Source organism: Archocentrus centrarchus, chromosome 20, assembly GCF_007364275.1.
Source record: "Archocentrus centrarchus isolate MPI-CPG fArcCen1 chromosome 20, fArcCen1, whole genome shotgun sequence".
Lineage (NCBI taxonomy): Eukaryota > Metazoa > Chordata > Actinopteri > Cichliformes > Cichlidae > Archocentrus > Archocentrus centrarchus.
This window is the reverse complement of record NC_044365.1, coordinates 8327616-8350253: the sequence shown is the minus strand read 5'-3', so window position 1 is coordinate 8350253 and position 22638 is coordinate 8327616. Positions and strand designations below refer to the sequence as shown.

At 42.4% G+C, this 22638-nt stretch overlaps 1 protein-coding gene across 1 annotated transcript in view; it reads right to left on the bottom strand.

Annotated features, from left to right (window-relative positions):
* LOC115799905 (band 4.1-like protein 3) overlaps window positions 1–20640 on the bottom strand; it is an 84723-nt gene extending 64083 nt beyond the window's left edge. The window contains 2 exon segments of the mRNA XM_030757199.1: window positions 18815–19099; window positions 20323–20640. Of these exon segments, the coding sequence (XP_030613059.1) occupies window positions 18815–19099; window positions 20323–20640 (603 nt within the window).
* Window positions 20641–22638: the final 1998 nt, after the last annotated feature.

Sequence of the window (22638 nt, the reverse complement as noted above, 5' to 3'; positions counted from 1 at the left end):
GACAGCTGTTGTCTCTGTGACACAAGTAGCAGAAAATCTTCACCACACCTGAGGGACCTCAACTGTGAGTTTTTACATGTCATTGATATCCATGCAACACTGAAATAAAAAAAAAAAAAAAAAAAAAAAAAAAAAATATATATATATATATATATATATATATATATATAATACATACACACACTCTACCTAAGATAGATAGATAGATAGATAGATAGAACTGATAGATAGATAGATAGATTATGCTCTATATTCAATTCAATTTCAATTCAATTTTATTTATATAGCGCCAAATCACAACAAACAGTCGCCTCAAGGCGCTTTGTATTGTGGGTAAAGACCCTACAATAATACAGAGAAAACCCAACAGTCAAAACGACCCCCTATGAGCAGCACTTGGCCACAGTGGAAAGGAAAATCTCCCTTTTAACAGGAAGAAACCTCCAGCAGAACCAGGCTCAGGGAGGGGCAGTCATCTGCCGCGACCGGTTGGGTTGAGGGGAGAGAAAAGACATGCTGTGGAAGAGAGCCAGAGATTAATATCAATTAATGATTAAATGCAGAGTGGAGTATAAACAAAGTAAATAAGGTGAATGAGAAAAAAAAGTGCATTATGTGAACCCCCCAGCAGCCTAGGCCTATAGCAGCATAACTAAGGGATGGTTCAGGGTCACCTGATCCAGTCCTAACTATAAGCTTTATCATAAAGGAAAGTTTTAAGCCGAATCTTAAAAATAGAGAGGGTATCTGTCTCCCAAATCCAAGCTGGAAGCTGGTTCCACAGAAAAGGGGCCTGAAAGCTGAAGGCTCTGCCTCCCATTCTACTCTTAAGTATCCGAGGAACCACAAGTAAGCCAGCAGTCTGAGAGCGAAGTGCTCTGTTGGCGTGATGTGGTACTATGAGGTCAGGCTTTCTGAATTGGAGACTCGACTCCGCACCCTGGAAAATCCTGCATCTAGCCAGGCCCCTGTAGCGGGTGCGGACCATGGTAGCTTAGCCGCCGTTAGCTCCCCCCCAGCAGATCCCGAGCAGCAGGGAAAACAGGCCAGCTGGGTGACGGTGAGGAGGAAGCGTAGTCCTAAGCAGAAGCCCCGGGTACACCACCAACCTGTTCACGTCTCTAACCGTTTTTCTCCACTCGGCGACACACCCGCCGAGGAACAAACTCTGGTTATTGGTGACTCTGTTTTGAGAAACGTGAAGCTAGAGACACCGGCGACCATAGTCAAATGTCTTCCAGGGGCCAGAGCAGGCGACATTCATGGAAATTTGAAACTGCTGGCTAAGGCTAATCGTAGATTTGGTAAGATCGTTATTCACGTCGGCAGTAATGACACCCGGTTACGCCAATCGGAGGTCACAAAAATTAATATTGACTCGGTGTGTAACTTTGCAAAAACAATGTCGGACTCTGTAGTTTTCTCTGGGCCCCTCCCCAATCAGACCAGGAGCCACATGTTTAGCCGCATGTTCTCCTTGAATTGCTGGCTGTCTGAGTGGTGTCCAAAAAATGACGTGGGCTTCATAGATAATTGGCAAAGTTTCTGGGGAAAACCTGGTCTTGTTAGGAGAGATGGCATCCATCCCACTTTGGATGGAGCAGCTCTCATTTCTAGAAATCTGGCCAAATTTATTAACCCTCCTAAAAACTGACTACCCAGGGTTGAGACCAGGAAGCAGAGTTGCAGTCTTACACGCCTCTCTGCAGCTTCTCTCCTCCTGCCATCCCCCCAAAACCCCATCCCCATAGAGTCGGTGCCTGCTCCCAGACCACCAAAAACCAAAGCTAAAATCAGCAAAAAGCTATTTAAGCATAAAAATTCAAAAACAATAAATAATACAGCTTCATCAACTGCACCAAAAAATAAAACAATTAAATGTGGATTGTTAAACATTAGGTCTCTCTCTTCCAAGTCCCTATTAGTAAATGATTTCATAATTGATCAACGTATTGATTTATTCTGCCTTACAGAAACCTGGTTACAGCAGGATGAATATGTTAGTTTAAATGAATCAACACCCCCGAGTCACAGTAACTGTCAGAATGCTCGAAGCACAGGTCGAGGAGGAGGATTAGCTGCAATCTTCAATTCCAGCTTATTAATTAATCAAAGACCCAGACAAAGTTTTCATTCTTTTGAAAGCCTGACTCTTAGTGTTGTCCATCCTAATTGGGAAAATGAAAAACCTGTTTTATTTGTTATTATCTATCGTCCACCTGGTCCCTACTCAGAGTTTCTGTCTGATTTCTCAGACTTTTTATCTGATTTAGTGCTCAGTTCAGATAAAATAATTATAGTGGGTGATTTTAACATCCATGTAGATGCTGAGAATGACAGCCTCAACACTGCATTTAATCTATTGTTAGATTCAATTGGCTTCTCTCAAAATGTAAAGGAGCCCACCCACCACTTTAATCATACTCTGGATCTTGTCCTAACATATGGCATGGAAACTGAAGACTTAACAGTATTCCCTGAAAGCCCCCTCCTGTCTGATCATTTCTTAGTAACATTTACATTTACTTTAATGGATTACACAGCAGTGGGGAATAAGTTTTATTACAGTAGAAGTCTTTCTGAAAGTGCTGTAACTAAGTTTAAGGATCTAATTCCTTCATTGTTATGCTCTTCAGTGCCATGTGCCAACACAGTGCAGAGCAGCTACCTAAACTCTGCTCCCAGTGAGGTCGATTATCTTGTCAATAGTTTTACATCCTCACTGCGTACAACTTTGGATACTGTGGCTCCTCTGAAAAGGAAAGTTTCAAATCAGAAGTGCCTGACTCCGTGGTATAATTCACAAACGCACAGCTTAAAGCAGATAACCCGAAAGCTGGAGAGGGAATGGCGTCTCACTAAATTAGAAGATGCTCATTTAGCCTGGAAAAAGAGTTTGTTGCTCTATAAAAAAGCCCTCCGTAAAGCTAGGACATCTTACTACTCATCATTAATTGAAGAAAATAAGAACAACCCCAGGTTTCTTTTCAGCACTGTAGCCAGGCTGACAAAGAGTCAGAGCTCTGTAGTATTCCTTTCACTTTAACTAGTAGTGACTTCATGGATTTCTTTACAAATAAAATTTTAGACATTAGAGAAAAAATTATTCATAACCATCTCAAAGATTATTCTTCATGTTCGGCTGCTTTCAGCACTGCTGGTATTTGTTTTGACTCTTTTGCTCCAGTTGATCTTTCAGAGTTAACTTCAATAGTTACTTCCTCCAAACCAGCAACATGTTTATTAGATCCCATTCCTACTAGACTGTTCAAAGAAGTCTTTCCAATTATTGATGCTTCAATCTTAAAAATGATCAATCAGTCTTTATTAGTTGGCTATGTACCACAGACCTTCAAGGTGGCTGTAATTAAACCTCTACTTAAAAAGCCATCACTTGACCCAGCTGTCTTAGCTAATTATAGGCCAATCTCCAACCTTCCTTTTCTCTCAAAGATTCTTGAAAGAGTAGTTGTAAAACAGGTAACTGATCATCTGCAGAGGAACGGTTTATTTGAAGAGTTTCAGTCAGGTTTCAGAATTCATCACAGTACAGAAACAGCATTAGTGAAGGTTACAAATGATCTTCTTAGAGCCTCTGACAGTGGACTCATCTCTGTTCTTGTCCTGTTGGACCTCAGTGCAGCTTTTGATACTGTTGACCATAACATTTTATTACAGAGATTAGAGCTTGCTATAGGTATTAAAGGTACTGCACTGCAGTGGTTTGAATCATATTTATCTCATAGACTCCAATTTGTTCATGTAAATGGGGAGTCTTCTTCACATACTAAGGTTAATTATGGAGTTCCACAGGGTTCTGTGCTAGGACCAATTTTATTTACATTATACATGCTTCCCTTAGGCAGTATTATTAGAAAGCACTGCATCAATTTTCATTGTTATGCAGATGATACTCAGCTTTACCTATCAATGAAGCCAGATGACACACATCAATTAGTTAAACTGCAGGAATGTCTTAAAGATATTAAGGCCTGGATGACCTCTAATTTCTTGCTTCTAAATTCAGATAAAACTGAAATTCTTGTTCTCGGCCCCACAAATCTTAGAAACATGGTGTCTAACCAGATACTTACTCTGGATGGCATTACTTTGGCCTCCAGTAACACTGTGAGAAATCTTGGAGTCATTTTTGACCAGGATATGTCCTTCAATGCACATATTAAACAAATATGTAGGACCGCTTTTTTGCATTTGCGCAATATTTCTAAAATTAGAAACATCCTTTGTCAGAGTGATGCTGAAAAGCTAATTCATGCATTTATTACTTCTAGGCTGGACTATTGTAATTCATTATTATCAGGCTGTCCTAAAAGCTCCCTGAAAAGCCTTCAGCTGATCCAAAATGCTGCAGCTAGAGTACTGACAGGGACTAGAAAGAGAGAGCAGATTTCTCCCATATTGGCTTCTCTTCATTGGCTCCCTGTTAAATCTAGAATAGAATTTAAAATTCTTCTCCTCACATACAAGGTCTTGAATAATCAGGCACCATCTTATCTCAAAGACCTCATAGTACCATATCACCCCAATAGAGCACTTCGCTCTCAGACTGCTGGCTTACTTGTGGTTCCTAGGATACTTAAGAGTAGAATGGGAGGCAGAGCCTTCAGCTTTCAGGTGCCTCTTCTGTGGAACCAGCTTCCAGCTTGGATTCGGGAGACAGACACCCTCTCTATTTTTAAGATTAGGCTTAAAACTTTCCTTTATGATAAAGCTTATAGTTAGGGCTGGATCAGGTGACCCTGAACCATCCCTTAGTTATGCTGCTATAGGCCTAGTCTGCTGGGGGGGTTCACATAATGCACTGTTTCTCATTCACCTTATTTACTTTGTTTATACTCCACTTTGCATTTAATCATTAATTGATATTAATCTCTGGCTCTCTTCCACAGCATGTCTTTCTCTCCCCTCAGCCCAACCGGTCGCGGCAGATGACTGCCCCTCCCTGAGCCTGGTTCTGCTGGAGGTTTCTTCCTGTTAAAAGGGAGTTTTTCCTTTCCACTGTCGCCAAGTGCTTGCTCATAGGGGGTCGTTTTGACTGTTGGGTTTTCTCTGTATTATTGTAGGGTCTTTACCCACAATACAAAGCGCCTTGAGGCGACAGTTTGTTGTGATTTGGCGCTATATAAATAAAATTGAATTGAATTGAATTGAATTGAATTTGAGATAAAATGGGGCCTGATTATTCAGGACCTTGTATGTGAGGAGAAGGATTTTAAATTCTATTCTAGATTTAACAGGGAGCCAATGAAGAGAAGCCAATATGGGAGAAATATGCTCTCTCTTTCTAGTCCCTGTCAGTACTCTAGCTGCAGCATTTTGGATCAGCTGAAGGCTTTTCAGGGAGCTTTTAGGACAGCCTGATAATAATCAATTACAATAGTCCACCCTAGAAGTAATAAATGCATGAATTAGCTTTTCAGCATCACTCTGAGAAAGGATGTTTCTAATTTTAGAAATATTGCACAAATGCAAAAAAGCGGTCCTACATATTTGTTTAATATGTGCATTGAAGGACATATCCTGGTCAAAAATGACTCCAAGATTTCTCACAGTGTTACTGGAGGCCAAAGTAAATGGTAAATGGACTAGCTCTTATATAGCGCTTTTCTACTCAGTCAGAGCACTCAAAGCGCTTACACAACATGTTTACATTTACCCATGCACTCACATTCATACAAGCACTTCCATGTTTATACTAAGCTAAGTGCTTTTAATTAACTAGCATTCACACACATTCATACTCCGACAGGATGGTCGGAGAGCAACTTGGGGTTAAGTATCTTGCCCAAGGATACATTGGCATGTAGCCTGGAGTAGCCAGGAATCGAACCACTGACCTTCCGATCAGTAGGTGACCTGCTCTACCTACTGAGCTACAGCCACCAGAGCAATTCCATCCAGAGTAAGTATCTGGTTTGACACCATGTTTCTAAGATTTGTGGGGCTGAGTACAAGAATTTCAGTTTTATCTGAATTTAGAAGCAGGAAATTAGAGGTCATTCAGGCCTTAATGTCTTTAAGACATTCCTGCAGTTTAACTAATTGATGTGTGTCATCTGGCTTCATTGATAGGTAAAGCTGAGTATCATCTGCATAACAATGAAAATTGATGCAGTGCTTTCTAATAATACTGCCTAAGGGAAGCATCTATAATGTAAATAAAATTGGTCCTAGCACAGAACCCTGTGGAACTCCATAATTAACCTTAGTGTGTGAAGAAGACTCCCCATTTACATGAACAAATTGGAGTCTATGAGATAAATGTGATTCAAACCATTCAATTCCCCTATTTATTCATTCATTTGGTTAACTGTGAATTAATAATTAAGAATTAATAGCACATATCGGTTGTCTGTATGTTTTTCTAGTTGCCAGTATTCATAACCTATTGATCAGTAGTCTGTACAATATTTGTATCTGCTGCTACAAGGACAGGAAATCTTTGTACCTCAGAAAAACCTGCAGTGACTCTCCACAATGCCACGTCTGTCTAGCAGAGCATTATCTGTTCTTTCATTTTTATATTTTGTCAAAACAAAACAGTTTCCAAATGTGATAAAGAATATTGTCTTACCTAATTATGTCTTATCTTTCCACCACCAATTTGTGCTAATGAGTAAATGAGGCATGAAGTGCCAGAAGATGAAATACGATCCTTCTTTGTCATTGTTGTTGTTGATGTTGCAGATTGTAGTGAGACAAACTAGATTTTTCATAGCAGCAGACTGTAAGCCAGCTTCTTGATGTGTTGGAAAGTCTGCATTTAGATCCAACACTACGGTTAACAACTACAAAGGTTACAGATCACTAATCATTTTTTGCTTTTGGAATATTTTACATTTTTGTGCTGTCTTTGGCTAGTTTACCTCAGAGTTCATGTCTTCAAGTTTTTCTCTTCTGTTTTAATTAACAGAACATACGAATACCAATTCACAGTATGGATAGAGTAAGCCAAGATACACTACATTGAGAAATCTATTCACTCACCCATCCAAATAATTGAATTTGGGTGTTCTAATTACTTCCATGGCCACAGGTATATAAAGCTAAACACCTAGGCATGCATACTGCTTCTATAATCATTTGTAAAAGAATGGGTAACCCTCAGGAGCTCAGTGAATTCCAGTGTGGCACCGTGATAGGATGCCACCTGGGGAATAAGTCCAGTCATGAAATTTCCTCACTACTACTACTCCGACGCAAGCGTTGGAGTGTGAATATTAGATAATAAAAGCACTTAGCTTAGTTAATCATGGAAGTGCAAGAATGAATGGGTGTGAATGGGGTAAATGTAAATGTGTTGTATAAGCGCTTTGAGTGCTCAGACTGAGTAGAAAAGCACTAGAACTAGTAAGATAACTAGTAGATAAGAACTAGTCCATTTACCATTTACTAAATATTCCACAGTCAACTGTTAGTGGGATTATAACAAAGTAAAGCGATTGGGAACAACATCAACTTAGCAATGAAATGGTAGGCCACATAAAATCACAGAGCGCAGTCAGCGGATGCTGAGGCACATAGAAAACAGAGGTAACCAACTTTCTGCAGAGTCAATCACTACTGTATTACAAACTTCACGTGGCCTTCAGATTAGCTCAAGAACAGTTTGTAGAGAACTTTATGGAATGGCTTTCCATGGACTTTACAACAGTGGAAACGTGTTCTTGGGAGTGATGAATCACATTTCTCTGTCTGGCAAACTGATGGTTGAGTCTGGGCTGTACTTTTCTGACAGTATTGTGCCAAGTGTAAACTTTGGTGGAGGGGGATTATGGTGTGGGGGTGTTTTTCAGGAGTTGGGCTCAGCCTCTTAGTTCCAGTGAAAGGAACTCTTAATGCTTCAGCATACCAAGACATTTTGGACAATTTCATGGTCTCAACTTTGTAGGAGCATTTTGGTTATGGCCCCTTCCTGTTCCAACATGACTGCACACCAGTGCACAAAGCAGGTCCATAAAGACATGGATGAGTGAGCTTGGTGTGGAAGAACTTGACCGGCCTGCACAGAGTCCTGACCTCAACCCGACAGAACACCTTTGGGAAGAATTAGAGCAGAGACTGTGAGCCAGACCTTCTCGTCCAACATCAGTGTCTGGCCTCACAAATGCGCTTCTGGAAGAAGGGTCAAAACTTCCCATAAACACTCCTAAACCTTGTGGAAAGCTTTCCTGGAAGAGTTGAAGCTGTTATAGCTGCAAAGGGTGGGCCGACATCATATTAAACATTATGAATAAAGAATGGGATGTCACTCAAGTTTATATACCTGTGAAGGCAGATGAGCAAATACTTTTGGCAAATATAGTGTAAGTGGGTCAGAGTGTCGGGAAGCATCATCACTAACAGCCAGTCACAACATAATTCTCCAACCCTTTGAGCTTTAAAATAAAAAGGTAGAGAATGACTGTAGGCTATGCCAAGTACCACCTGAAAGAGAGTCAACATAAAAGAGCCACAAATGAGGGAAAAGAAGCATAAATTTCACTACAAAAAATCCAGATCCAGAATCAAAAGCAGTCATCATCAAATCCTCATATAAGCCACATCTGAAGCCTGAAAGAGCTGTCAGCTATTCCACCTGTAGTTCATCAATACCTAGACTGTCACATATACAGTAAAAGGAGAACCTTCAGGACAACACCATCGGGACAGCACGATAGTGGATGATTGTTATTTTAATGACCAGTAACATGATAAGGCTGCTGTTCATGTACGCATGATCAAATGTGGGTTCACAATACACAGGAGTATCCTGTTTATCCATCTTTAAACTTTGTCACTTTGGAAATTTTAATTTTCAACTCAGTTTTATTTATGTATTACCAATTCCAAACAACAGTCATCTAAGAGAACATATTATCATAAGGAAGAGACTGCAATATTAGAGAAAGAACCTCAAAGATCAGGAGATCCCCTATGAGCAAGCACTTGGTGAGGATGGACAGGAAGAACCTCCCTTTAAAAAGGTAAGGATCTCTGGAAGAACCAGGCTCAGGGAAGGGCAGCCACTAGACAGGGACTATTAAGTGTGATATATGTTCTATTAATCTGTTAATCAGAAGTCATTTAACATCCTTCTCACACACAAAGTCCTAAATGATCGGGGGTGCCTCATATCTTAAATAAAATCATCTAATAATAAATTACTTAAAGTAATTTGTAAAATCATTTCCTAATGCATATTTTATTGCACAATTCTCGAAACACTCAATTTCAGTGTGCATAGAAAACGCTGTCTTTCCAGCTGTAAGATTTATTGGGATTTGTGTGGAATGAAGGGTCATGTTGGTTCTTACAGGCTGCATGTTATTTATAGCTCAGTAAATTCATGGTCAATGCTAAAACAAATGTTTTAGTCCCTAAAATGCTGATATGAATCTATATGAGGGTTTTTATACAGCAGTACAACAGCAGTAACAAGTTTCATTACATAATGACACATTTCCCGGTGAGGTCGATTATCTCGTCAATAGTTTTACATCCTCACTGCGTATAACTTTGGATACTGTGGCTCCCCTGAAAAGGAAAGCTTCAAATCAGAAGTGCCTGACTCCGTGGTATAATTCACAAACGCACAGCTTAAAGCAGATAACCCGAAAGCTGGAGAGGGAATGGCGTCTCACTAAATTAGAAGATGCTCATTTAGCCTGGAAAAAGAGTTTGTTGCTCTATAAAAAAGCCCTCCGTAAAGCTAGGACATCTTACTATTCATCATTAATTGAAGAAAATAAGAACAACCCCAGGTTTCTTTTCAGCACTGTATCCAGGCTGACAAAGAGTCAGAGCTCTGTAGAGCCGAGTATTCCTTTCACGTTAACTAGTAGTGACTTCATGGATTTCTTTACAAATAAAATTTTAGACATTAGAGAAAAAATTATTCATAACCATCTCAAAGATTATTCTTCATGTTCGGCTGCTTTCAGCACTGCTGTTATTTGTTTTGACTCTTTTGCTCCAGTTGATCTTTCAGAGTTAACTTCAATAGTTACTTCCTCCAAACCAGCAACATGTTTATTAGATCCCATTCCTACTAGACTGTTCAAAGAAGTCTTTCCAATTATTGATGCTTCAATCTTTAAAATGATCAATCAGTCTTTATTAGTTGGCTATGTACCACAGACCTTCAAGGTGGCTGTAATTAAACCTCTACTTAAAAAGCCATCACTTGACCCAGCTGTCTTAGCTAATTATAGGCCAATCTCCAACCTTCCTTTTCTCTCAAAGATTTTTGAAAGAGTAGTTGTAAAACAGCTCACTGATCATCTGCAGAGGAACGGTTTATTTGAAGAGTTTCAGTCAGGTTTCAGGTCAGGTTCAGGTCAGGTTCTGACTCAGGACCACTGTGTGCGTGTGTGTGTATGTGTGAGTATGTATGTGGGGGTGTATGTCTGTGTGTGTGTGCGTGTGTGTGCGTGTGTGTGTATGTGTGCGTACGTGCGTGTGTGTGTGTGTGCGATATTTGTTGTCCTTTGTATGCATGTGGGGTGTGTGTTGTGTCCTGTTTGCAGTGGGGGCAGTGGGTGCCGGCCTGGTATACGGTGGCGTCCTGGGGGTGCGGTCACTTCAGGCCCTGGACCTGCCTTCCCTGGGCTGCGGGGGGGTGTAGGGAACTGGGGCGCCTAGTGAGCCAGTAGCTAGCTGGCTCTCTTCCTCCGGGAAGTAGTCCTCTGCCTCCCGGTCATATTTATCCTGGCCCCTCCCCTCCTCCCACTCAGTTTAACATCACATTATGCACACATAGGTTCTCGGGGGTGGGGTGCTCATGCTGCAGTGAGTAGGGCCATCACCTCGGCTCTGCTCGCTGTGCTGCGTGATGTCCCACTCCTCCTTTTTTAATTGCATTATACAGCTCACAACACATCATAGTACATATAGGGCCTTGGGGGGCAGGTGTGTCACACAATGGTTAGTGGGTGGCACTGCTGAGGTGGCCCCACTTGTCTGTTCACTGCTGCCTGCACCTCAATTTTATTTACATTTTAGACATTGAGGGCCTTGGGGGGACAGTGTGGATGGGCGCTGTTATTCAGTGCTCATATTACATCTGTCCCTCCAATTTTAAAAGCACTGTAGTTTTCACACAGCCATACACATTCTTCTCAGTACATACATTCACATCACCCCCCCCAACACGCTGAGTGGGAGGAGGGGGCGGGCGGGTCTTCTCACACCCCGGTTCCATGCACCCCGCCTGGGAAGGGGACTGGCTCAGTGTTCGGGGCTGGGTTGGCTGCTTCCCTGGGTTGCCGCTGGCTTGGTGCTGGTACCCGCTCTCCCACATTAGGTGTCCATGTATGTTACATGTGCGTATGCATGAGTGTGTGACTGGTGCATGCGAATGTGCGTGCGTGTGTATGTGCGTGTGTGTACATGAGGGAACGACTGGTACGTGTGTGTGTGTGTGTACGTGCGTGCTTGTGAGAGTGTGTGTGTGTGGACAGTTGGGCCTGGGTTGGTGGCTTGCCAAGCCTTGGCACCTGTGGGACACGGAGGGTGGGAGTTACCCCTCCCTACCGCTCCACGCTGCTCCCCACTGGTCGTCACTGCCGCCCCTGGGGTGTGGGTGCCCGTGGGTCCCGGGGTGTGTGGCCGGATGTCTCGGCATGGTTTTTGGCCTGCTCCCTTGGCGGCCGTGGCCTGGGGGTGGCTTGGGCCTCTTTGGCGCGTGGGGGGGCTCTGCCGGGTGTCGGGCTGCTCTCGGGCGCTTGGGGCCTCGGGGGCCGCATGCCTGGCTCGTGCTGGGGGTGCCGGCCTGCCGGGGGGGGTGGGCTGCCCGTCGTCTCTGGCTCTCTGGACTCTAGCCCCTGGATTGTGGGGGTTCCGTCTGTAGCCTCCCTCCTTCCTCTTCTGGGGAGTGTACGCGGTTGCCATCGGGATGTGTGGCCCCAAGTCTTCTGAGCTCCTGTGCTGTGGATGGCCTGGGTCCCCTGGGTCCTTCCCTATCTGCCTCTGGATCGCGGGGGGCATGGTTGCAGTTTCTCGCCCTCATTATCGAATACATTGCATGACAAAGGCGCATACACACACATTACTACAAACAATAAACTTGTGTGTGTGTGTGTGTGTGTGTGTGTGTGTGTGTGTATGTAGGTGCATATGGGTGTGTGTATGGATGTGTGTGTGTGTGTGTGTGTGTGTGTGAGTATATCAACCCCTTTTATTTATTTATTTTTTTTTCTATCTCCTTTCTTCCTTTTCTCCCCCCCCCCCCCCCCCCCCTTTTCTCCCCCCCACCTCTTGTTCTTGCCCCTTCCTTGTTGCCTGTCAGACTTGGCATGAATAACTAAATAAAAAGATAAATAAATAAAAATAAAATTGCAAACATTAACAAGAAGAGCCTATAGGAAACATATAGAGCTGTTCTTGTCAAAGCAAATATGTTTGGTACATCAGTGCATTCGGATCATCATTCCGATTGTGAAAGATGCCAGACATGACAGGCTAGAAAAAAAAAAAAAAAAAAAAAAAAAAAATACATGCTTCCCTTAGGCAGTATTTTTAGAAAGCACTGCATCAATTTTCATTGTTATGCAGATGATACTCAGCTTTACCTATCAATGAAGCCAGATGACACACATCAATTAGTTAAACTGCAGGAATGTCTTAAAGACATTAAGGTCTGGATGACCTCTAATTTCTTGCTTCTAAATTCAGATAAAACTGAAATTCTTGTTCTCGGCCCCACAAATCTTAGAAACATGGTGTCTAACCAGATACTTACTCTGGATGGCATTACTTTGGCCTCCAGTAACACTGTGAGAAATCTTGGAGTCATTTTTGACCAGGATATGTCCTTCAGTGCACATGTATTAAACAAATATGCAGGACCGCTTTTTTGCATTTGCGCAATATTTCTAAAATTAGAAACATCCTTTCTCAGAGTGATGCTGAAAAGCTAATTCATGCATTTATTACTTCTAGGCTGGACTATTGTAATTGATTATTATCAGGCTGTCCTAAAAGCTCCCTGAAAAGCCTTCAGCTGATCCAAAATGCTGCAGCTAGAGTACTGACAGGGACTAGAAAGAGAGAGCATATTTCTCCCATATTGGCTTCTCTTCATTGGCTCCCTGTTAAATATAGAATAGAATTTAAAATCCTTCTCCTCACATACAAGGTCTTGAATAATCAGGCACCATCTTATCTCAAAGACCTCATAGTATCATATCACCCCAACAGAGCACTTCGTTCTCAGACTGCTGGCTTACTTGTGGTTCCTCGGATACTTAAGAGTAGAATGGGAGGCAGAGCCTTCAGCTTTCAGGCGCCTCTTCTGTGGAACCAGCTTCCAGCTTGGATTCGGGAGACAGACACCCTCTCTATTTTTAAGATTAGGCTTAAAACTTTCCTTTATGATAAAGCTTATAGTTAGGGCTGGATCAGGTGACCCTGAACCATCCCTTAGTTATGCTGCTATAGGCCTAGTCTGCTGGGGGGTTCACATAATGCACTGTTTCTTCTCATTCACCTTATTTACTTTGTTTATACTCCACTCTGCATTTAATCATTAATTGATATTAATCTCTGGCTCTCTTCCACAGCATGTCTTTCTCTCCCCTCAGCCCAACCGGTCGCGGCAGATGACTGCCCCTCCCTGAGCCTGGTTCTGCTGGAGGTTTCTTCCTGTTAAAAGGGAGTTTTTCCTTCCCACTGTCGCCAAGTGCTTGCTCATAGGGGGTCGTTTTGACTGTTGGGTTTTCTCTGTATTATTGTAGGGTCTTTACCCACAATACAAAGCGCCTTGAGGCGACTGTTTGTTGTGATTTGGCGCTATATTAAATAAAATTGAATTGAATTGAATTGAATTGAATTTATTTTGTATGAGCAGACCTAAAGTTATTACATTATCATTACACTGGGCTATTATTGTTAGTCTAAAAGAAAAAGCTCAGGTACTGTATGAAAAATTACCACCACTGTATGATTGTACACTTGGTTTTAACTAGAATTTATATAAAAAGACTTTAAAAACTTTGTGATGTCAAAATCTATTTTATTTAATCTATTTTTGTGAACTAAAAGGAAAAGAAATTAATTCCAAGCTGGAGCTCTGAATGTTGTAGCTGATTGTTTATATCAGCCCTAAAATGAAGAGCAAACCAGAGTAAGAGCAAGTCTCGTGTCACTGTGCCATCCTTTCTGCACCGTGCACATAAAGGGATAACATAAACCCACAGTTATGTGAGCAGGAGCTAAGAGTTGGAAATGTAAGCCATCTGTTAAGGATCAACTTGAGGTCCTTGTCCAAAAGATGGACAAGAGGGAATTCTTTGAGTGTAGTTTATGTGTTTCATGTAAACATGGCTGCACTCAACCTTTCTGGACCACAGTGTGATGCTACCTGGCTTCAGGACCCTTGACGTGGACAGAGATATTAATCTAAGTGGTATGAAGAAATGTGCAGGGATTGCACTGCTTTGGAATAAAGATTAGTGCAATCAACAAAGTGTTACTGTGAAGGAACATTTGGATACTGAATGAACGGCTAGCTGTGGAGTGCATCCCTATTAGCTGCCAAGGGAATTCTCTTCTGTCATCATTGTAACTATTAGAATTCAGTTTTAATCAACACACTGTTGCAATTTTGTCTCTGCATATTTATTTTAATAAGATACTCTATTTAAGTATAACTCTTGAGGCGACCGTTGTGATTTGGTACTAATTTAAGTTATGTTGTTGTGGGTTTTGTTTAATGTTTTGACTGTTGTAACAGCAATTTCCAACTTTTGGGAGAAATGAAGTATATCTAATTTTAATCAAGACCATGTTGAGCATATGTAAACATATTTATTTAGTGCATACATTGGCAAAATATGGCCTGGGCCGCAGACCAGCTAAATTCACCCCCTGACATCCTAAGACAAAAACTAAAAATCTATTCTTGAAGCAAAACCATTTGCTGAGCAGTAGCTATTCCCAGTTGATGAAAACATTTAATTTTTTACAAAGTTCCAATAGGAGCTACTTATGACAGCTACTGAAAAAACATAAACTTGTACTTAGAGCAAGCAAATCCATTGTAGTCTATCCCTCTGAGTCTGCCTTTCATCAGCATAACCACCACTACCAGCAGACTAATGAAGACTCATACACCACCTGGTGTTATGTACTGAGTAAGAATGAAGGTCTGAGCCTGTGAGCCTGAGCTTAGGGTTAATGAACCCTTGACTTACAGACACATATTGTACAGATCGCTGCGTAGATCTGTACAACATGTGTAACTGATGATTTGTCTGTATTTTCAGTGCTTTGAGCAAAACTCTAAGACTTTCCAGCCATCAATATGCACACTTACACATTTATTTACACATCTACAAATCCAATTACACACACTTTCTGAACACACACTTTCAGATTCCTCTACATATTCACAAATCTCTGTAGTGATTTACAGACTTATTTACACTTGTACAAATCTGATTATATACACACAGATCTAAACACACACTCACACAGCTCTCATTACATACACACGGATCAGAATACATAAACACAGATCTGAATACGCACAGATTTAAATACACACACAAATCTCCACACAGATCTAAATACGCATAGGCTTGAGACACACACACACGCACATGCACACACACACACACACACACACACACACACACACACACACACATACACACACGAATGTGTGCGTGTGTTGTAGGAGATTATATGTAAGATCATAAAACCAAGCAACTGATCATAGGCCCATCATTTTGCTGAGTGATGATTAAGGTATACACTAATGCAAACAGGGAAAAAAAATGTATAAAATCTCTCAAAAGGTTTTGAGAGATTATGTGCACATTCATCAACTGCAACACTTCAATAAAAAGAAAAAGCAGAGTACTGATAATTTTTTAAAATTTGAGAGTCTGAGATGGATGTATTAATTTATCATTAAGCAGTTTTTGTCCCAGAATCACCAGTCAGGCTTTGAGTTACCAGGGACTTGGGTGTTTGGGGGTTAGGACTGGTCTCTTCTGGACAGAGACCTCAGATGTTGTGCCTGAAACCTGCTGAAACCACTCTTCTAGTTTTGTATCAACAAAGACTATTAACCAAAAACTTACCTTAAGCATATCTTTGTATCCTTAAAGATTTGCAGAAACTAAAAACTGAAATAGGTGCAATACTTAAACCTATCTACAGCAGATAAACAGTATCTGAAATGTCATCTGAAATGAAAAATTGTATCTGTTTCTGTTAGAAACAACATTATTAGAAACAGTTTCAATGGAAGAGTGGCTTTGAAAAAGCTCTTCTTAAGGAAGGTAAACTGGGGGCGAAGGCTGAGGTATGCCAAATAACTAGATTGAAAATCATTGGCATTAGGTCTTGTGTTCATTATTGTGTAACGAGTATAAGACCTGTTGAAATTTTTGGTTCACATTGTTTTCAATATGTACAGAGGAGGTCAGGAGAGAGGTACAACAGTGAGTGTCTAGAGCCATCTGTAAAACACAGTGGAGCCTCTGCCTTGGTTTGGAGCTGCAGTTGTTCATAATTAACTCTCTGAGGTCTAAACCATCATTGGTAGTTTAATTCTATTTCATTTACATAATCATCTCAATGTACTTTATATTGTAAGGTAAAGACCCTACAATAAAAGAAAAAAAAGAAAAAAGCTAACAGTCAAAACGACCCCCTATGAGCAGCACTTGGTGACAGTAGGAAGGAAAAACTCCCTTTTAACAGGAAGAAACCTCCAGCAGAACCAGGCTCAGGGAGGGGCAGTCATCTGCCATTGGAAGTGAGGGTAGGAAGAAGGACAAAGGACATGCTGTGGAAGAGAGCCAGAGATTAATAATAACTAATAATTAAATGCAGAGTGGTGTATGAACACATAGAGAGTGAAAAGAGTTGAGCAAAGAAGAAACACTCATGGGAAGCCCCCAGCAGCCAAAGCCTATTGCAGTGGAACAGGGAGGGTTCAGGGTTACAGAACTTAGCAGAACCATGAAAAAACAAATATTGTATATTCTGATTACCTAGGGTTAGAGCTAGTGTTAAGATTCATTTAATTACATGGAATATTGTGGTTACAACTTGATAATCAAGCTAGCATGCCAGTGGAAGTGTTAGCTGACCAAATATGAGCCACCACTTAAAAAAAAAGAAAAAACTTACGGACACATTTTACATATATTATTTTATGGTCATATTACATTATGGCCAAAATGCTAGCTTCAGGCTTCTAAGGTAGTCTACAATCCAATGGGTGACATCAACATTCTTCCAGCTAGACTTTAGGTTATCAACATGGATGGTTCACAGTAAAACCTAACTCAGACAGAATCTACTCTTACAGACTAGACATATTCAGAGTCAGAAGCAGCACACACACACACACACACACACACACACACACACACACACACACACACACACACACACACACACACACACACACACACACACACACACACACACACACACACACTTCTCCTTTAAAATATCCTGTTTTGTAGAAAAGCGCTATATGAGAACTAGTCCATTTACCATTTACCATTTGGGTTTACTAATCTGAACACATACAATTGATATAGAAGATACTGGCAAAAAAAAAAATCAGATTACCCATGAATGGCATTAGCCTACAGAAACATACACTCTTTTAGACTGAACAGTAAATCTGAATGTGTTTTACCTGTGCAGATATTTAGATGTCCTATTAATGAAGATGATGAAGTTCAAATTCCTTTATAATGATCTTTGTAGGTTGTTTTCCTCTTTCTCTCCCTCTTCCAACTGTCTGTTTTTTAGATGGATTATTGGTTTTCACTCTGATACATCAGGCCCCACCCACAAAGATTAAACCCCCCCCCTCCCCCTTCTTACAGCTGTCAACATCAGGAATGGGGGTAAGGCTTAAAGCTGTTTTGGATTTACCCATCCTGATGGGCTCCTATGAGATTGGGGGATTTATTGTATGTGAAATGCATCCTGGGAATAGTAGTTTCCCAGGATGATTGACTGTTTAATACATACAGCAATCTCACAAATCAGGCAGGGATGACTCAAGAAACAAAAACAGAGGGGACAACAAAACTATATAGAGACAAGAGGGCAGTTAGGGGGAAGGGAACACAGCTGGGGGACATGAGGCACAGGTGAACAGAATTTAGGAAAGGAGACAAGTAGGAAATAAAACTAAATACAAAGCAAAAGAATCAAAGTAGTATCAAAATAAAACAGGAAGTAACAAATGGGAAGACAAAGACTTAACAAAAAGTAAAAGGAAACTGGGGTGGCTATACTAAACTGAAACACAAAGAAGTAAATACAAACAATAAGTAAGTAAATACAAGTATATGCACCCACTGTTCAGGCGACCACGCTGAGAATTATATGCATCGCTAAGAAAACTATCCTCATGAATTGGAAATCAAAAACTGATTTATGCATTACTCACTATAGAAATTTACTTTTTGATCACATTAGTCTAGCGAGAATGTCTGCCAACTCAAAAAACCAATTGGACAAATTTGATTATCTCTGGTCCCCACTGTCGCCAAGTGCTTGCTCATAGGGGGTCGTTTTTGACTGTTGGGTTTTCTCTGTATTATTGTAGGGTCTTTACCCACAATACAAAGCGTCTTGAGGCGACAGTTTGTTGTGATTTGGCGCTATATAAATAAAACTGAATTGAATTGAATTGAATTGAATCAATTCTGTCATTTAGTGGGGGTGATTGGCTGTAGTCGCGTCTCTTTTGGGGCCTGGCGGGTGGCTGGGGGTCTGATGAGTCCCGGACTGGAGGACTGTGGCTACCATTTTGTGGTGTCTGTGTGTGGGCCCTGGTGGTGGGGGGGCTTGGATGGATGCTCTTATGGCCTTTGGGTTGGGGGCTGGGGTGCCTGTGGTGGTGGGGGCTGGCCCTGGGCCGGGTGGCCGGCCCCCTCTGCGGGAGTTGGGGTGTGGGTCTAGGGCCCTGGTGCCCGGGGTCGCCCGTTACCCGGCTGGGCCCCTTCCTGTGCTGGAGGGGTCTGCGCTCCCTTTGGTGCACCACCGTGTGGGGTAGGTTGGCCCACGTCGGGATGTCTGGCCGGCATTCCGGGATGCTGGGGTGCCCGCATGTCCTCTGGGGGGGGTGGGGTTCTCAGGTGGGGGCGGCATTGGTTCTCACGGGGGACTGGTTGGTCCTGGACTCGGGACCACTGTGTTTGTGTATGTGTGTGGACAGGATGTTTGCTGTTGTTTTTTGGGTATGGGCGTGATGTTTGTTGTCGTCTTTTTGTGTGTGTGTGTAGGGTTGTGTGTGTGTGTGTGTGTGTGTGTGTGTGTGTGTAGGTGTGCATGTTTGTGTCTACGGTGTGGGTGGTGGGTGCTGGCCTTGGGCACGGCGGTGCCCTGGGGGTGTGGCCACAGCAGGCCCTGGACCTGCCTTCCCTGCCCTGCGGTTGGGTGTAGGAAACTTGGGTGTCCAATGAGCCAGTATTTAGCTGGCTCTCTTCCTCTGGGGGTAGTCTTCTACTCCTGGTCATATGTATCCTGGCCCTTCCCCTCCTCCTACTCAATCAACAACACAACACACACGTAGGGTCTTGGGGGGGGGGGGGGGGGGGGGGGGGGGGGGGCAGGTGCCACGGGTACCGCAAGAAGTGGGGCCAATTCCCTGACTCTGCTCGCTGCATTGCATGATGTCCCACCCCTCCTTTTTAATTACACCATACAGCTCACAACACGTCATAGTACACATAGGGCCTTGGGGGGCAGGTTTTTCACACAGTGGCTAGTGGGTGGAGCTGCTGAAGTGGCTCCACTTATTTGTTCGCTGCTGCCTGCTCCTCAATTTTATTTACATCTTAGACATGGAGGGCCTTGGGGGATGGTGTGGATGGGCGCTGTTGTTCAGTGCGCATGTTACATCTGTCCCCCCAATTTTAATAGCACTGTAGCTTTCATACAGTCATATATATTCCTCCCACTACATGCACCCACATACACCTAACATATCACCCCAACCATTTTGAGTGGGAGGAGGGGGTGGGCGGGTCTTCCCACACCCGGGTTTCGTGCACCCTGCCGGGGGTAGGGACTGGCTAGTAGTTCGGGGCTGGGTTGGCTGCTTCTCTGGGGCGCTGCTGGCTCGGTGCTGGTGCCTGCTTGCTCACACTTAATGTCCATGTATGGTCTGTGTATACAGTATGAGCATGGGTGTGTGACTGGCATGTATGTGTGTGTATGAATATATGACGTGTGCGTGCGTGTGTGCGTGTGGACAGCTGGTCCTGGGTCTGTGGCTTGTTGAGCCTTGGCCCCTGTGGGACACGGTTACGGAGGGCAGGAGTTACCCCTGCCTACCGCTCCCCGCTGCTCCCCACGGATTGTCACTGCCGCCCCTGGGATGTGGGTGCCTGGGGATCCTGGGGTGCGTGGCCGGATGTCTTGGCGTGGCTTCTGGCCCACTCCCTTGGCGGCTGTAGCCTGGGGGTGGCTCGGGCCTCTTTGGCGTCGGGCGGTTCCCGGGCACCCGGGGCCTCGGGGCTGCATTCTTGGCTCATGCTGGGGGGGCCGGCCTGCCAGAGAGGTGGGCTGCTCATTGCCTCTGGCTCTCTGGGCTCTTGCCCGTTGACTGTGGGGGCCCCGTCGGGGTCTTCCTCCTCTGGGGTGTGGGCGCATTTGCCATTGGGATGTGTGGTTTCGGGTCTTCTGTGCTCCTGGTGGGCCGTGGATGACTCGGGTCCCCTGGGTCTTTCTCTGCCTGCCTCTGGATCCCATGGGAGGGTGGTTGCGGCTTCTTGCCCTCATTATTGAGTACGTTCCATGACAGAGGAACACACATACATTACTACAAACTACAGCAAGACTGTATGTGTGTGTGTGTATATGCATGTGTGTGTATATACGTATATATATATATATATATATATATATATATATATATATATATATATATATATATATATATATATATATATATATATATATATATATATATATATATATGTATATATATATATATATATATATATATATATATATAAATATATGTGTGAAGGTGTATGTATGTGTAGCTTTTATGTTGTATTTTTTTTCCTGCCCCCCCCCCTTTCTTTTTTCCTCTGTTCCTTTTTTCTTTTTGCTCTCCATCTCTCTCTTCTTCTTTCCCTGCCTGTCAGATCTGGCAAGAATAAATAAAATAAAAAAATACAACAAGAATAGCCTATAGAAAATTTATAGAGCACGTCTTGTAAAAGCAAACATGTTTGGTACAATAATGCCTTCGGATTATCATTCCGATTGCGAAAACTGCCAGACATGACAGGTCAAAGAAAAAAAAAGAAGTAAATACAAACCAATACTCGAGATAGAAACAAAGCTCAGAATACAAAGGTAACTAGAAATAAAGGCTAAAAACCCAAAAGATAATCTAAAATACAAAACTTAAAGAATCATAAACTTTACAAAACTCTGGGCTTGAGACCCAGAATCATGACACATCCAGCACAATGATCTAAAGATTTAGAACAATACATTGTTCTTCTTAGTAATCAGGCAAGAGTGTCTACAGGTAGTACAACTCAGGTAGTAAAAGAAGTGGTTTCAGTGGCTGAGGTCATCACTGGAAGCAGCTGGTAGAATACTAGTAGAGTTAAACTAGTGTTTAAGCTAGAAAGCAAACTGTAATTTCTAAATCAGCACATGAGCAGACAGAAAATGTAACGCTTACTTGGATGCTGTCATGCTGATGAGTCAGCACAGTAAGATGGAGGTGGAGAAGAAGCTGCAGCAGCAGGGTTTAACTGAGGAGAACTTGCTGAAGTTGTTGACCTGCAAAGACCAGAGAAGAGAAACAGGCAGTTCTGTTCTCCCTTCTCATCTTCTATAAAGGTGGATTCCAGTTTTGGAAATTTGAGATGTGCATAACTAATAAGCAGATGTGCTTGTCTCTAAGGGAAGTGTTAAGATTGGGCACACCCCAGACAGGTCAGAAGTCACAAATGCTTATAAATTAAATTAATAAAATCCTTCTCCAGAACTGTGCTTACTATATAAACTACGTCTCTTTACTATGACTAGAGCTGTGACTTCCTGAGGACATGATCATTATAAAGTAACTAAACAATATATATTTACCTCTTATGTTTATTGAAATATTTATATAAATGTTCAAAATGCATAATCTGGGTAGGGGTCCAACCCAGTCAAGTTACTTGGAAAGTAAATGGACTGTTTCTTATATGGCACTATTCTTCTCCATTACTCAAAGCTCTGCATGGTTTCATTCACCCAGGCACTTTTTTCTACACCTCAGTGCTTTCTATCTAACATTAACATGCCGATAAATGCATCAGAGGGCAACGTGGGGGTTCAGTATGTCACCCACGGATACTTTGGCACACAGACTAGAACAGCCAGGAATTGAACCACCAACCTTCTGATTAGTAAAAGACCTGCGCTACCTCCTGAGGTATAGTCACCTGGAGCCAATTACTTTCTGTTTTAGAGAGGCCATGTGGATGAGATTAGCTGGTTGGGCTTGGCAGCAGACCAGGCATTCTTTAACATAGTTCTCCTCATCTTTTTGGTGAATATACTACCTGACTGAAGGCAAGCTTGGGTGCCAGCACACGGTGCATCATGGACATTAGCAATAACCCCCTTTTTTCAATTAAT